The following is a 15,833-nucleotide window of genomic DNA, read 5'->3' on the forward strand; positions in this document are numbered from 1 at the left end:
AGATAGGCCTGAAGCATATTCAGGTTATAAAAGAAGTTATGTAATTTGGAGCATTTTGATATACTTAACTCGTTTTTCGATTTTTTTGAGATACGCCTGTTTGTGCTGTAGGCAACGAATTCTTCCATGGCGATGTTGGCCACGACGAAACTAACAGGAGCATCCATGGCAGTGCCATGCACTTGCTTGTATAAGGAATCTTCAAAGGTAATGATGCTGCCTGATAAACACAGGTTGAGGACAGTACAGATATCGTTAGTAGACAGTGATGTTCTGCTCGGTAGATTTGGGTCATTCTCCAGAGGTGCAGCTTATGGCCTGTTGGACAGGAATCGATGTAAACAGAGATAGGCCTGAAGAAATATAGCCCTAAGAAATATATTGAATGACACCGTTATCTCGTTGTCAGAGATTGAGAGCTCTTTAATAAGGTGAATGAACTCACCACTGTTAGTGACAGTGTGGAGAGGAACGCCTGGCTTATGAATCTTAGGCAGGCCATAAAACTGAGGTAGTTGGCAGTTTGTGGGCCTGTAGTACTGGCCCACAGTCTCTAAATTTTGTCTCTAACATCTCCATTCTGTTAGTATTTGCTGACGAAAAGGCCCGTTTAGCCTCGAAAGCTACAAACCATTTGTAATTAAATGTGTATTAAATTTTTTTACTGGACATACCATATTTATTTATTTAATCCAGATAATGACAAACAAGTAGTGACTACAATCTCATATAAAATGGGTGATTTCCAATGAAATTTTAATGTTTGGATGGGGGGGGGTAGCTTCTTAGGCCCTGTCAACTGAAGTGGCAATTACAACTTGTCAGATATAAATTATTTGTAGTAAATGTTTAACCAAATTATACTGGAATCCAGAAGCGTATTTGTTCTGATGAGAGTTGACAAATCTTGTACACTTAAAGAAGGAAGTGTGGGATAGTTATTTAAGATTAGCATGTGACACCATTACATATAAGAACTATAAGCAGATATATAACAATACTACAGATCAGGGAAAAAAAAGCAAAAGTTCAGTTTGAGAAACTGCAGGAAAGTAGCTATGGACAGCAGTAAGGAGTTCTTGTATGTGAATGCAAAAACGAAAACATTAAATCATATAGATCCCTTCCAAGTCTGAAATAGTTAAATCATGGACAATCCAGCCAAAGTTTCAGTGAATTGAACAAGAAGGATTTTGCATCCATTTTTACAATTTAAAGCACATATGAACAAGGGAAAAATGAAGAAAAGACAGATTTCTGATATAATGAAATGAGGAAGGCCACTATACTATTGGCAATGCTACCAAATTCATCACTATTTGGGGCGATTCCTCTAAACTGGAGAAATGCTCATTTGGGGGTGAAGATGAGTAACTATAGACCTAGACCAATGAGTTTAATTTCTTCAGTGAGCAAGAAAATAAAAGTGAATCGATAATAAAGGGTACAATTAATTCATTTAGCTATAGCTTATGGCAACAGTACTCACCTCAAAATCCATATTAAAAAGTGAACCCAATAAGAGGTGAAAAGAGTTGAAATTAACTATTTAAAAACATGCCCTAAGAAAGAAATAAGTGCGCAACTTTTTCCCAGGTTGTCATCTATAAGAAGAATCGGAATTATTTATTAAGAACCAAGATAATTGGGTTTTCAAAATGAGAGATCTGGAAGATGTCAAATGGAAGTTCTTGGGGAAAAGATATCTAGGGATGACTTACAGATTAGGAGCAAGGAATTAAAGGTGGGTCAAGATAAGAAAGATTTAGAAGTTGTAATACAGCAGACACAAATTTTTCCTTACAGTGAGCAAGTGGCTAAGAAGGCTCTGTGAAGCGATATGTAGGACATCTGCTAGTGGGGAGAAGGATGTTATTGTTTCTCTTTATAAAATGGTAAGACAACATTTAGAATGTTATTATCCATGTCTTGAGGCCTCATTTAAAAAAAAAAAAAACCTGTAGAGAAGGTCCAATGGAGGACTAAGAGTTGTCCTTATGAGGAGTGCCTTAGATGTGGGTTATAAAGTGTGGAGACTAGAAATCTTAGGGGTGGCCTGACAGAATTGTCTGCAGTCTTTAAAGGAACAAGCAAAGTGAATGAAGGAGGTATATTTGTACTTGCAAATAAAACTAGAATAAGGGTCATAAATATTAAAATTTTGGAAGGAAAGAGAAGATTACATCTCATGAAATTCACCTTTGGATAACAATGATGTCACTCATGGAATGACAGACTCTTTACCTCAACATAGTTGAGGTAAAGAGTCTGACAGAGTTCAAAATTGAAAGTAGATAATTATTTTGAGAAATGAGCAAATTATGATAAATTGAGGATTTTTTTGTTTTGTCTGATTAATACCAAATATTAATTTATGTCAATAGGGCGAAATGCCCAGGGCTAATATTCATTTCACATATAATTACAGCAACAAATTAAAACATGTCCATTGACATAAGGTGGGAGAAAGACAGGCCTTTGAAATGTGGTAGCATGCATTTCTTATGCAACAGTTAGGTAAAACTATCACTAATTCTAAAGAATGTGGTAAGTAGAATGTGTTATTTTTATCTTCTTTGGGAATGGATTTTGACCCATCTTAATACATTCTTATTTACTTTTTAGCTTCAATTTCTCTTCCACTTTCTTCTCAGTTAATACAAAATCATTTATAAACTTACGTATAGTTCTTATAATCCCATTCCTAAAGACTTTTAAACATGAATGTAGATGCAAAAATATTACGTTTGTCAGCAAACTTAATATGATATCACCAATATTTATGCAATTCATATCTAGGGGCCATCATCCCTTTCCTTCTAACATTAACATAAACAAAGAATTCTTTACATTCTAAGGCAACATTTTCTCATAATATGCTTCTGCTTGCCTAATCCCTCCTAATGACTTGATTACAGACCGGTTTTTGTACTTATGGTAAGTTTTTACGTTCCCCGATAATTTGTAATGATTTCATGCATTTTTCTTCTTTGCCAATAGTCTCATCAGTTTGACATCCATTTATGTCTAAACCTTGAACAATATCTCTTAATTGGTATAAAAAGCTTTAGTGATTACTTTCCTGAATGCTTTCCATTTAGAATTTGCAGTTGGTCCCCCACTGAAAAGAATATAATAACTAAATAAGATCAGTATAGCACCTGTACAAAAGTAAAATCCCTTCCATGTACCTTGACAGTAATTATCTTTAAGCAGATCCTAGGTCAATATATTATGATCACTGCCACTTTGTGGTTTTGTTATTTGCAAATTCTTAATGCATGAAGGGTCACTAACCATGACTTGCTTTCTCTTTCTGATGTGCTACTGTAGAATACAGTCATCCAATAACTTATTGAGAGTAACCAATGTACAAGTTTTAGTCGATATCTGGAAAGTTAAAATCCCCCATTATAAGACATTCTGATTTGCTGGCCTCTATTTGTTTGTATAGTTTTTCATTATACACATCAGTCATAAAACATACTCTTGCTCATTTTTATTTTCCCAGTGCTCAAGCCACACTACGTTATACTGGCCACCCACAACAAATAGGTACACTGCCTTAGATTCTATGTGCATCTTAACCAAGACCATAACATCTGCCCTTTCTGTTGGACTCACCATATTCAAATTCTGCATCCCTTATGTCCAAATGGTACCTATGCTTCTGATATCTCTGGAATGCCTGCATTTGATAACTTAGTCAGTATTTCAAATAGTAGTCAAATTTGTTTACTGTACTCCTGGCACTAGCATACATGCACCTATATCTGCTCTTGTAATTCCTGGCATCTTGTTGTTAATTTATTAGTCTTTGTATCCCTCCAAGAATTTTTCTCAGCATTGTCTATGAATGTTAACATGCACAGACAATGTCAAGAAAAATTCTGTTCCATGAGCCTTACACAGTCTGTCCAGAGCCAAATTGATTGAAAAGGTTTTCATATCATGTATATACTCCTGCCTATCATATCTGGATAGAATTACAGAAAATTTCAAATTTGGTCCTAACTCAACTTTTTCTGAACATTGCCCTATGCCCATTAAGTAAGTTGTATCAATGAAATTTGGATGAAGTAGCCAGGATTGTTACCCGGTGAGGTTATGATAAAAAAATATATATATATAAGAGAGTTCCCTTAATGATCAAAATGATGGAGATATTTAACTGCTACATGATGATTAAAGTTTAATGATTCCCCCAAACACTGTTTTAGCAGCTACTCCCTTTAGGAAATTGTGGGATCACCCCTGAGTGTCTTGTTATGTGTGGGCCATTCACTGAACACTGTGTTAGATCTAATAGTCCAACAAAGGAGTAAATTTTCTTATCATAGGAATTTTGTTTTTTTGAGAGAAAAAACAAAAATACCTGGCTTATAGTTTAATGAATAGGGCTCTGTAGTCATAATGTAAGCATTTCAACATTAGTATGGCCTAATTTTTGTCCTTGAAGGGGGTTTTGCTTTTTAAGAAAGGTAAAATGAAGTTCCAAATTCTTGAAAATATCAGAACTTATATTAATTAACTTCTCTTTTATATACAACGAACTATTGTACTAGAGTAAATGCCACGGTACTTGTACAGTTACCGAAATTAAGCAGCGTTAGGCCTGGTCAGTAATTGGGAGGGTGACCACCTGATGCAGTTGACTTTTTTAGCCCCAGGGGCTCACATCTGGTGAGTATTGGGCTTGGCACACCCAGGGTCCTGAGCTGGATATCATCGTTCTTCTCTTTCTTGGTGATTTCCTTCTACTTCTCTCTCAGGGTTACTCAATTTTTTTTTGCCTGGTGCAGCATAACCCTCGGGCTTCCTTGCACCCTATGGTTAATAATATGATATGGATCTTAATAAAAAGAATCTTAACAGGACCAAATCAATATTCTTAATATATGAGCATGCTTAAGAGTTTGACCACTGGTAACTTATATTTTTCCCTGGATCACAGGGTTACAGTCTCATAAATTAATTACTTTTTACCACAAGATCGTCTGAGAATTTTTTTTTTTTTTTTTTTTTTCAAAGCTTGAAATGACAAGAAAAATTGCATGATTATATCCAGTAGATAAATATTTAATTTTTATCATATCAAAAAGAGGAATTATGAAATGTTCTTTTATACACAAAAATGAACCATTTAAACTGCTGATCTCTTTGTCCAGTTAGATTATAAATATACCAAGTTTTGAACCTTAGAGATAACAGATCTCAGCGTATAACAATATTATTCTTCTTAGATAGTGATACTATGAATGTCATCTTAATCTTGAATTGGAACTTATTTTTCTTCACAAACAAGAAGAGTTTAAATGATTAGGGGAAGGCTGAACTATAATTACAGAGTCTTAAGAATATTATTACAGGAGAATGAGAACATTAGGAGAAAACTGTATGAAATATTGATGCTGCCCTTCAGTGTCTATCCTATTTTCATATTATGGGCATACTGTCATTCAGTATCAGAGATGATTTTTTTTAAATTCTAACTTTGAAATGCCTTTTTTTTTTTCATAGGTAAAAAAACAAGGCATTCTGAAATTTATTTCTTTATTGTATCTGTAATCAGAGATGTATAGTCACAGAGGCCTTGAAGCAGGTGATCGCCCAGGACATCAATATGTCAGGGTGCTATTCAGGTTAGTAACATCTTGGATGCCATGGTCTTCAATGGGTTCACTAGAAGTCTATTTTTTTGATTTTGTATATTCTGCAAAGCCTGCTGCTAAAACTTTTTATATTGATGAACAGTTAATCACATGGTATACTGACTTGAACGGGGCCTTCCAATGATACTATTAAACCTCTACAGGCAGCCTGAGGTTTGGGAAGGAAATGTTAATAAATGTTTTGGTAACTGGTTTCATGGTGTTCCAAAACAAGATAACTATAGATAAAAACTGATTTATATGAAATAAGAACAAATCATTATAAAATCACACCTTTCTGAGGAATTTTTACCATATGACTTGGTTTACTAAGCAAAATAATAGTCAAGCAGTTCCATTCCAGAATTTCTTCAGATCTCAGAAATTTCATTCAAACTGATCAACAAAATAAGGATAATTTCGATCTTTATTTATATCTTCTTGGATTTATTTATTACGTGTAATATAAGTATATAAATTAATTTTATTTTAAAAATGCAATTTATAAAGCATAGGTTATTCTTGATTAGTCATCATATGATAACCGGCATGTTAAATAGATCCTGAGAAGATGGTGGAAAACTTGTCATTTCATTTATTATAGGAATTAATATTCTTTAAACTAAAGCTATAGTGCTACTACAAATTCTTATATTTGTTATTATTTCACATTTTAATAACAGAATTTTAAGGAATAAAAATCAAAAATATTTATCATAGAATAGCAATACACAACTCAGTGGTAAAAAGTCAACAGGTGCTGTGTTTTTTTCTTTAGTGCCAGCATGCACTGCAATAATTAAATGGTACCTTGTAAACAATTCCTGCAGCTTGGAAGGAATCAGTTATATTATTTTTTCAACAATTCTTGTTTGTTCATTTATATATATCTATAAAAACGGGCATGCATGAGACATTCATTTAGTATGTTAAAACTTTTTATATATTTAATTTATCCGTGCAAAGCCCCTGAAGAAATAGCAGATAAATGGCCAAGTGGATGAAGTAAAATCTTTTCTATTTCCTCTAACTTTTAATTTTCCTTATTCACATTAATTTTTCAACCTAGTTCTTTACACAAAAAAAAAAATAATAAATAAATAAAATAGGTGATCGGCTGCTGCTAGCACACCAAATTGCAAAGCAGCACCGTTAGGCCCTAATGCCTGAAATGCCTTCAATCCACAAAATATAAATCGCACATAAATCCAAAAATAAATAGGATCATTCCCTAATTCACAACCAATGAACATATATTTAATTGAAACTACTACAATAACATTAATGCCATATATCTACAACACCAACCAAATAATTAACAGTTTATTCCTTTGAAATGCATAAAACATAAAATTAACATTTTATGTTAATGAATGAAAATGAAATGAATCTGGTTACGAAAAAAAAAAAAAAAAAAAAAAGAGTATGATCTCCATGGGCTTTAAAGACATTAATAACATTCTGAAAGACTGTCTACTAATGTCGGTATGTGTAAGAGAGACTGGAGTCTTACTACACTCCTTCCCTCTTTGAATTAGAAGTCTTGTTTTGAATCTCAATTGTTGTTCCCAACAATTGAGAGTCAAAATATTATTACAGATATTTAGTTGCATTTAAATCCAGGCTGGATACGGCAGCTTCATTATATTATTCTCCTCAAACCACTGTTTTACTGACTGCATGTGCCTGGATGCTTGGAGCATCATTATTGATACAAATAAGGTCCTCCTCCAAAGTAGCACCATGATGCAAGTAAGACAGAATTGTACATAATGTCACAACAGACAGATGCACTGATGGCTTCACTTATGACAAGCAGTGGACCAGGTCCAACCCATGTAAAAGGGGCCAATAAGCATCATACTATGCAAAGTTCTACACATTCCTTTTTCAGTTTAAATATGACCCTCCCCTTATGTATGCCATCTAAGCAAAGTAAAATTAATGCTGATGGCATTTTTACTTTAGTTTACTTTAAAGCCCTATACACTTCAATTATGTCGTAAGGCAGATGTCTAGTTTCCAAATGCTGAAATTTACAGAATTTAAGGGTTTTTTTTTTTTTGTAAGAAAATCCTTTTGTTTCCCTCCAAACTGATCTTGTTGCTCTTCTCTGCACAACCTTATTTTAAGGAGGATCTAGGTTGTTCTTAAAATAAAGTTCCCAACCCTGTATGCAGTATATCAGATGTGGCCTAACTACATCTGAAAATCATTGTATAAATTACTTTATACAATGGGATAGTCTCCTCTTTGTCCTTACTGTCCATATTCCTGTATATTATTGATAGAATGCAAGATGAGTATGGTCCCATACTTATCCCAGTTCTCCAAACCATCTCTTATTAATGTTGCCTTTGTGATTTCCTCTCATCAGGCAATATGTTCTTATAGTCATTAATAGCAGTCTGTTACCTTTTGCCTTCCATTATCATATGATATTCCCAAAATCAACTGTTTGGATCTGGTTCCTTTATCATCCCATTCTATTCCATCTACTTGCCATGTGCCCTCTGGAATTAACTATTACTTCTCAGGAATGAGAAGTAATATGTGGTGGGAGTTAGTATATATTCCAGATGAGGTGGTATAACAAGTGCAAATACTACATGACTGAACATTCTCTGAAAAGTTAAAGCTAATAAATTTAACATTCTGTTATAGAATGAAATGAAATGAATATTCATAGAGGTCTGTGCAAACAAAATTTAATTTTAAAAAAGTACAAAATCTTAATTGTTCAATGATGAAATTATGTCTGCATGACTATTGCTTTTCTAGTTAGGTTCTCTGTACATTTTATTTTTCCAATAAACAGTACCATACACTGTCTTTCTGTTGTACCATCTCAACTAAATATATGCACAGAATATTGACATTCCTAATTAAGAATGAGATTCTTATGTGGTTGGTTAAATTTACATTTATATCTGAACATGATGGATTACTCCCTTTGCCTTAGGTTAAATTTATTATCTTTGAAAACTGAAGAGGCTACCTCTAACAAATCATAACATTTAGCAAATCTAAAATAAAAATTAATAAAATATTTATACTGAAAGAAAATGTTTTTATTTTACTATTTCAATAAATATTTTCTTCTGAGACTATAATGTAATTCTAACAAAAGTATTCTTATTTCTCTTTCTGAGATTTTAAAAATTTCATCACACTATGCAACCACTAGGCTTTATGTAACATTTATATGATCCTTCTGATCAGTCAATCTTGTACTGAGCTTTTAAACCATGTAATTCTTTTTCCATCTGTACCCATATTTTAGTATGCCTGAATTGCTTATACACACACATTTAAGAAGATTACTGATAAAAAGATAGTAATTTCTTTTAAAATTATATTTTATAAGCTTTACCACAAAGTGCACTAAGCTTTAGCCAAAAGAAATTAAAAATCTAAGATTCTAGAAATCCAGTGTATTCTTTGTTTCTATCACTTTAAATAGAAAGCAGGTTAAATAGTAATCTGGTATAATCACCAGATTTCTGTTTAACGTGCTGCCAAGCACAGGGGTTATCTGACTTTTCAAATTTTTAATAGAGAAACTAATGGAAAATCTTCTCAAAGTTATTTTGATTTATTCTTGCATGAACAGAGTGATTTCGAGTTAAAAATTATCCCTAAGCCTGTGAACAAGATAAGGATAGTATCGTACAAAAACTTTAATTTATCACTGTTGTGTGAATTTTATGTTTTTAACACTACATTATTGCTAATGGAAAAATTGTACAGTATAAAATCTTCTTGTTATAAACTTACATTCTTCAGTGTTTTCTAGGATATGTTCAAAAACTAAAACTAAATATATATTAACATAATGTAAAACTAGTGCATTTTTTTTCCCAATGTTTTAAGCTTCCACTCCCCCACAAATTCTATATAAATATCTTGAAATACCAAGGACCTGTGATGATATTCATTTTTCCTTGTTAAAATACTGAGCTGTACAAAAGTACTGGTTCAATTTTAGTGTTTTTTCATATATTTTAATTCATCAAGTAATTAAGAGGGCTAAAGTATTTTAACCCACGTTGTACTAATTCAAGCCTCATGTTGTCAAGTGCCTGGACTCTTCCAATGTACTATACATGTACCATAATGCCACATACATTGTCTGTTTATGTTTATACCTTGTTTCTGTTGGTTGTTACCAGGAGGAAGTGCAGGAAGTGAACACCTATTGGTGTACACTAAACAGATGGAGCCCTCCATTACTGTGATCCAACATTATGTGAAATGTAAATGATTACAGAGGATGGTTTGAAATATACTAAGATATTCAAGATTGACTTAAGTTTTGGATGTTGATTATATTTCAAAGCATTTTTATGTAACATATAGAACTGCTATTGTTTCAATTCTGGATATTAAATTACTTTAAAGTGACCGTTCTGAACTTTTAAGAAGTATTTAGTGATTAAAATAAAATTAAAAAAAAAAAAAAAATTGTTGTTGTTGTTCTATCATGAATAGCTCAAACATACCAAAACAAAATACAGATACAAACATAATTAGTAAATATATATACAGTGAATGGGACCAATTTATTAAAGTATATTTACTTTTGTATTTTGTATATGTACTGTTACTATGGTTTAACATTAGGAAAAAACATTTTATTACAGATGTACATTGATAAATTATATATCAAATTTGGACAGTCTTACTTAATTTCATATTGTTTGCGCAATAAATAATTTGCTCTGTCATCTATATTTGCTCCCTCCACTACTTTGATACTGAATATTTGTTATCAAAGGCAGCATCACATTACCTAATTTATTAAATATACTTGGATTTCAGGTTTATTTCATGCATTAATAAACAAATGGGTTGGGCTGTTCATAATATAAGTGCAGAAGAATCAGTATAATTGTGTACAGGGCAGGCGCTAGGTTGTTCAGCACCCATCTGTAAAATAGCTGTGAGCATCCCTTTACAAAAAAAAAAAAAAAAAAAAAAACATCGAAAAAGATACGTTGCACGTTTTAGTTTAACATGAACAGACTATTAGAATAAATAAATATGAAATTTTATTTTTCAAGTTTATTCACAAAATTTTTATTTTTCTTGATTTCATATTTACAAAATTAGAAATAATTTCCTTTACATCTAATTGAGCACATACATCATTTTCAGTTGCTATTAATGCAAGGTTTACAAGCTTCTCTTGTGAAATACTCATTCGTAAATATGTCTTAATTAAATTTAATTTAGAAAATTAATGTTCACTGCTTGCTACACTAACAGGAATGGTCAATAATATTCTTAAAACAATCGTTAAGTTAGGAAAGGATAAATTATTAGACACAATAAACTAAAGAACATCATATTTTTTTGAATTTTTAATTTACCTTTACTGAAAATGTCTTTATAAGCAATATCTTGTCATAGAGTTCTGTACCATTTATATCTTTGTTGTCACCATATTTTAAAAGATTCTCCAAATCATCACCGTTTTTTCTTAGATTTTCGTTATCAATTTCTGAGAAATTATGTAAGAAACTGAAATGCTCACTGTGGATTTCCAGTTGTTCAAAACATTCATTCAACGATGCCCAAGCAGTATCCAAAATCGTATAAAAAACACTGACTCTGAATCTATCTTCTGGCATTTGCAGTGATTCGTTATGATATTCATAATGAAACTGACATGTGTTTTTCCTTCGGCGAACTTCAACTATAGTTTTAAATTCTGGTTCTCCATCCACATCTTCACTAAGTTTTTTTGCCATTTCAAGAAGAGCCTTGTAATTTGAATCTGATCGATATTTTAATATGAATGTTTTTAAATTGCCAATGGATTCTAAGACAAGTGCAATGTTCATATTTTTTATGAACATTATCATGCCAAATTATCAAGGAGCAAATAAATTTATAATCTTTTATTTTAACACAAACTTTGTGCTTCTATTTCTTTATTGAAGTTGTCATGGTCCATAATTTCATAGAGCGCATCATAAATTTTTCATAGTTGATATCGTAGAAGCCGGATTGCTTCAATTCTACTTTCCCATTGGGTGTCTGAAAGCTGCTTTAAAGTTAAATGTGTGATGTTCTTTAAAAGAATTCTCCATCGCTTCAGAGAAGATGAAAAGAAATTATATAATTCTTGCACAGTTGCAAAAAACTAATTGTGTCCGCATTGACTTTTGCTGCATCATTTATCATTAAATTTAGAGTATGAGCAGCACAGTGGGATGTAAAAGGCACGGGGATTTGTGTTTAAGAGCATACTTTGAAACCCATTTCTTTTCCCTTTCATATTGGCCTCATTGTCGTACCCTTGACCCCTTATATCCTCAACTGGAATGTTCCATTTTTTCCAATAGTTTAATTATGGTTTCGTATAAACCGTAGTCTGTAGTAGGGTCATCGACTTCCACAAAACTTTAAAAAGTTTTCCCTGATTTCAACTTTTCCCTCTGTGTAGCAAACAAAACGTATGATAATACTCATCTGTTCTGTTTTACTTGCATCAGGCGTGCAGTCCAAGATCACTGAATAGTATTTAGCCTTTCTAATTGATAATAAAATTTTATCCCTTGCTTAAAATTTGCAATATTCCATTTTGACTGTCTTTACTTAAATAGTGAACGCAACCTTTTTGCTGTAGACAGGGGCATGCCAGAAGTGTGTAGCACCTGTGTGTAAAAATTAATATGCCGCCCCATTAATTAAAAAAACATCAGAAAATAATATTCTAAAATTTAACATAATTTCTCTCTAAATCAACCCAAAATTATCACTATTAATTTTATAATGCATATCAATAACACATTAGGAAAAGTAAAAATAAACCACACAAAGAGTTAAATAGCCAGCATCTCTTTTATTTGAGATGCTGGTTATTTAAAAAAATTAACTAAGGTAGGTTATTTAAAAAAATAAATAGTTGTGTTCCTGATATTCTTGTTATTGGCCTCCTGGCGTCGTCCACACATGGTCGGCAAACCCCTGGCTGTAGAGCTCTTTCTACATGGGTTTTCATAACCAGGTCAAACTTAGCAAGCAGTTTGACTAATTTTTAAAAGTTTCCGTTATCCTTTTGATATAACGTATCTGATGATCCTCGAAATGATGGCCACCAAGGAATTTTGCTATTTCAGTCAATCTTTCGAAAACATTTGACATTTTTTTTCCATTTCGCACGTTTTGTGTTTGAAAGTCAACAGATGTTTTATTTTTCAGATTCTTCTCAAGTTCCTTCCATTTTAAAAATTTTTCATGTGAGTCATACTGGTCTTGTGTCTATGTAAAGTTTTGGATATTTTTTCCCAGTCATCATATCCTTTTACGAGGCTACTACTCTTAGCAGGTGTAAAAAGCTTACAACAAAAACAGAATTTGCGGTTAACGAATAAATAAGCCATGTCCATGTTACCAACTCTCCATTTTCCATTTTTCTATTATATATATCAATAAATTTACGTCCATTCGGATCTCTCGGATATATTAAATTTTTCTTTTGAATAGATCCCATTTCACATAAAACTATTCTTCATTTGTTGTCAATATTTGTCCATTTTTCTGGTTCTAAATTTACATTAACTAATGATTTTTCATTAATAACAATGTCTTGCTCCGAATTATCTCGAACCAATTAATCACTTAAGACGTTTTCCATGTCATAATTGAAAGAATTTTAATTACCTCAAGATCTCAATCACCAATTAATTCCTCTTAGTCTTGATCAGTTGTAATATTCTCATTTAATCTGGCTGATGAATTTGGGTTGGATGTCGCTTCGTCAACGATTGGTTCTGATGATGTGTCAAGTTGGATACAGCCTAAGTCCACAGTATTCTTCACTTTTTTAATGAAATGAGTTAGTGCATTTTTTTTGAATGGCAGCATCTGTCGCAGCCTTACGTTTACAATTATGGGCAGCGGATAACTTCTTCAATTCTATTTTTTAATTAAATTTTTAGACTGAAATTTAATAATAAAAATAAATTGGGGTTAATTTAATTCCAAAATACCAATTGTTTTTAAAAATATTCCAAAATACCCACTGTTTTTAGTGGGTATTTTTATGTATTTGTATATATCTGAACATAACAGATACATACAAACAGATTATAACATTTTTATTTGTGGCCATGGTCCGTGTCCTCATGTTGTTGTGAAAATCACAAATGGACGTCAAAACCATAATTTTAACCAAACTGCATGCTTTGGAGCGAACTGAAGTAGACACTGTACTCTGCCTAGTAATTGTTTATTCGCTCTCTGAACACCACAGGAAAAACACTAATTATAAAAGGGGTCCGTCCCATTGTACTTATCACTTTCAGAATGCCATAACATAGAATGTATTCAGCATCATAGCTCTGTTTTATACTATCTTTTCATCTTATGAAACATGAGTTCAGGGAACCCCGTGAGTGCACTTACATTTTGATAGGTGGCAATACTAACTGACTACAAAACTGAAACAAATCTCCGAGCGAGAAATTAAAGAATATTACTAGTTTGTATACACATTTTAATAAAAGTGTTTAAAAATAATAAAAATTCAAAGTACACTCTTGATTTTCTGGGATAGATGGTAAAAATAAAATCCTAGCTAATTCAAAAATATCGAAAAATGATCAGCAGTATACCCAAAAAATATATGACAATAGATTAAAAAAATGGGGGGGGGGATTACGACTCACTACACGTGTGTCCAATAGGATGCTTTCTTTATTTTTTATGATGTCGATTTTAAATCCAACAGCTTTGCTTTATTTTTTACGATGGGCGTATGGTTTGTTCATGAACATTATAATGGTTCAGTAAAGATTTAACGGATGCGCCATTTTCAAACTTTTGAATATTTTCAAGTTTTTGTTCAATTGAAAACAACTCTTTTGCATTTAACCATCACTTTCACAATTTCTAAACAAAAAATATTTACTATAAAAAAAATTTCAACACTCCTAACAAATATTAAAACAAAATTTGTCTTTTAACAGTGCGATGGAACACAACAATCCACACTATGGACTAAACATTTATTCTCTTTCCATTGTTTATTTGAGAGGTAGGTGTGAAGACAGCAGGGGTTGTGGGATAATAGGTACCTTCATCTCCCAATCACATCTTATAACACTACTTCTTTTCACTCATTTACAACTTGCAAAACATCTGTTTATACCTATTTCTATTTACTACTTAAATTTTATGATTTCCAGGGAATATACAGGGTGTTTCAAAAGTGATGGTCAATAACTTAAAGGTGAACTGTACAGGCTACAATATGCAAAAAAGCCTAGTAAACGTGGGTCCTTAAGTGAATTGTTTTCGAGATATTGCACATTTCTAGTTGGGATCCACCACTGACTTGTTTGTTTAGGTTAGATTATGCTCATTCTCTCCCTTTCCCCTCTCTCAATGCTCTGAGACGTAACAGGCATACTGGTACTTGTCAAAGGATGGTCAACATGGAAAGAGGTTACAGCAAAGAAGAGTATACGGACATGCACTTCATGTATGGTAAAGCCAAAGGCAGTGCACTCAAGGCTGCACATTTGTACCAAGAAGCATTTCTTCGCCGAAAGCAGCCCAACCAACGCACTTTCATCAGGGTACATCAATGCCTTAGAGAACACGAGCACTTCGCACATGGAGTACGAGCAGGTAGGCCCAGAAGCATAACACCTGATATTGAGAAAAGGGCATTAGAAAGAATATTTTTATTATTTTTAATTTTTTTTTATTAAAACTAAAGACGGCACCCAGAAATAAGTTCCAATCCACCTAGCAACTCTCAACTGAGTATCTTACAATGTTGTAAATAAATACAACATTGTAAAAACATAAAATATATAAATTAATTAAAAAAAAAAAAACAACGCATAAAATTTACACTAGCAACTCATCCATATCTTAAACAATTGTGGCTATCAAGAACTCTAACATCAAAAGCAGACATAACTAAGTATTGTCCAGGTCTTCTTGGTGAAATGAATCTTATTGTCCAATTTTATCTTCAGACTTGATTGATTTGGGGCAGAACTGGGTTCGCCCCCAAAATAAGCCTCTTCCTTCAAGAAAAAAACTTCTTTTGCAAAGGCCTGGAGTGCTGCAAGATTACTTGCTGTTTGAATTAGCTGTTCCACTGCAGTTGAGGAGAATCCCTGGACGTTATTCCTCAGCTTTTCTCTGGATTCATTATAT

The 15,833-nt window shown here is 32.6% G+C and overlaps 1 protein-coding gene across 1 annotated transcript; it reads right to left on the reverse strand.

The window, feature by feature from the left end:
* Positions 1 to 11,014: 11,014 nt before the first annotated feature.
* Positions 11,015 to 11,497, reverse strand: LOC150091232 (uncharacterized). The gene has a single exon (XM_090389739.1). The coding sequence runs from the start codon at positions 11,495 to 11,497 to the stop codon at positions 11,015 to 11,017; it is 483 nt and encodes a 160-aa protein (XP_090245865.1).
* Positions 11,498 to 15,833: the final 4,336 nt, after the last annotated feature.

Source organism: Mastigoproctus giganteus, chromosome 1 (assembly GCF_048544385.1).
Source record: "Mastigoproctus giganteus isolate SK-2022 chromosome 1, ASM4854438v1, whole genome shotgun sequence".
Classification (NCBI taxonomy): domain Eukaryota; kingdom Metazoa; phylum Arthropoda; class Arachnida; order Uropygi; family Thelyphonidae; genus Mastigoproctus; species Mastigoproctus giganteus.

Coding starts and splice junctions, on each gene's coding strand:
- LOC150091232 (XM_090389739.1), bottom strand. CDS start 11,497: ATGAACATTGCACTTGTCTTAGAATCCATTGGCAATTTAAAAACATTC.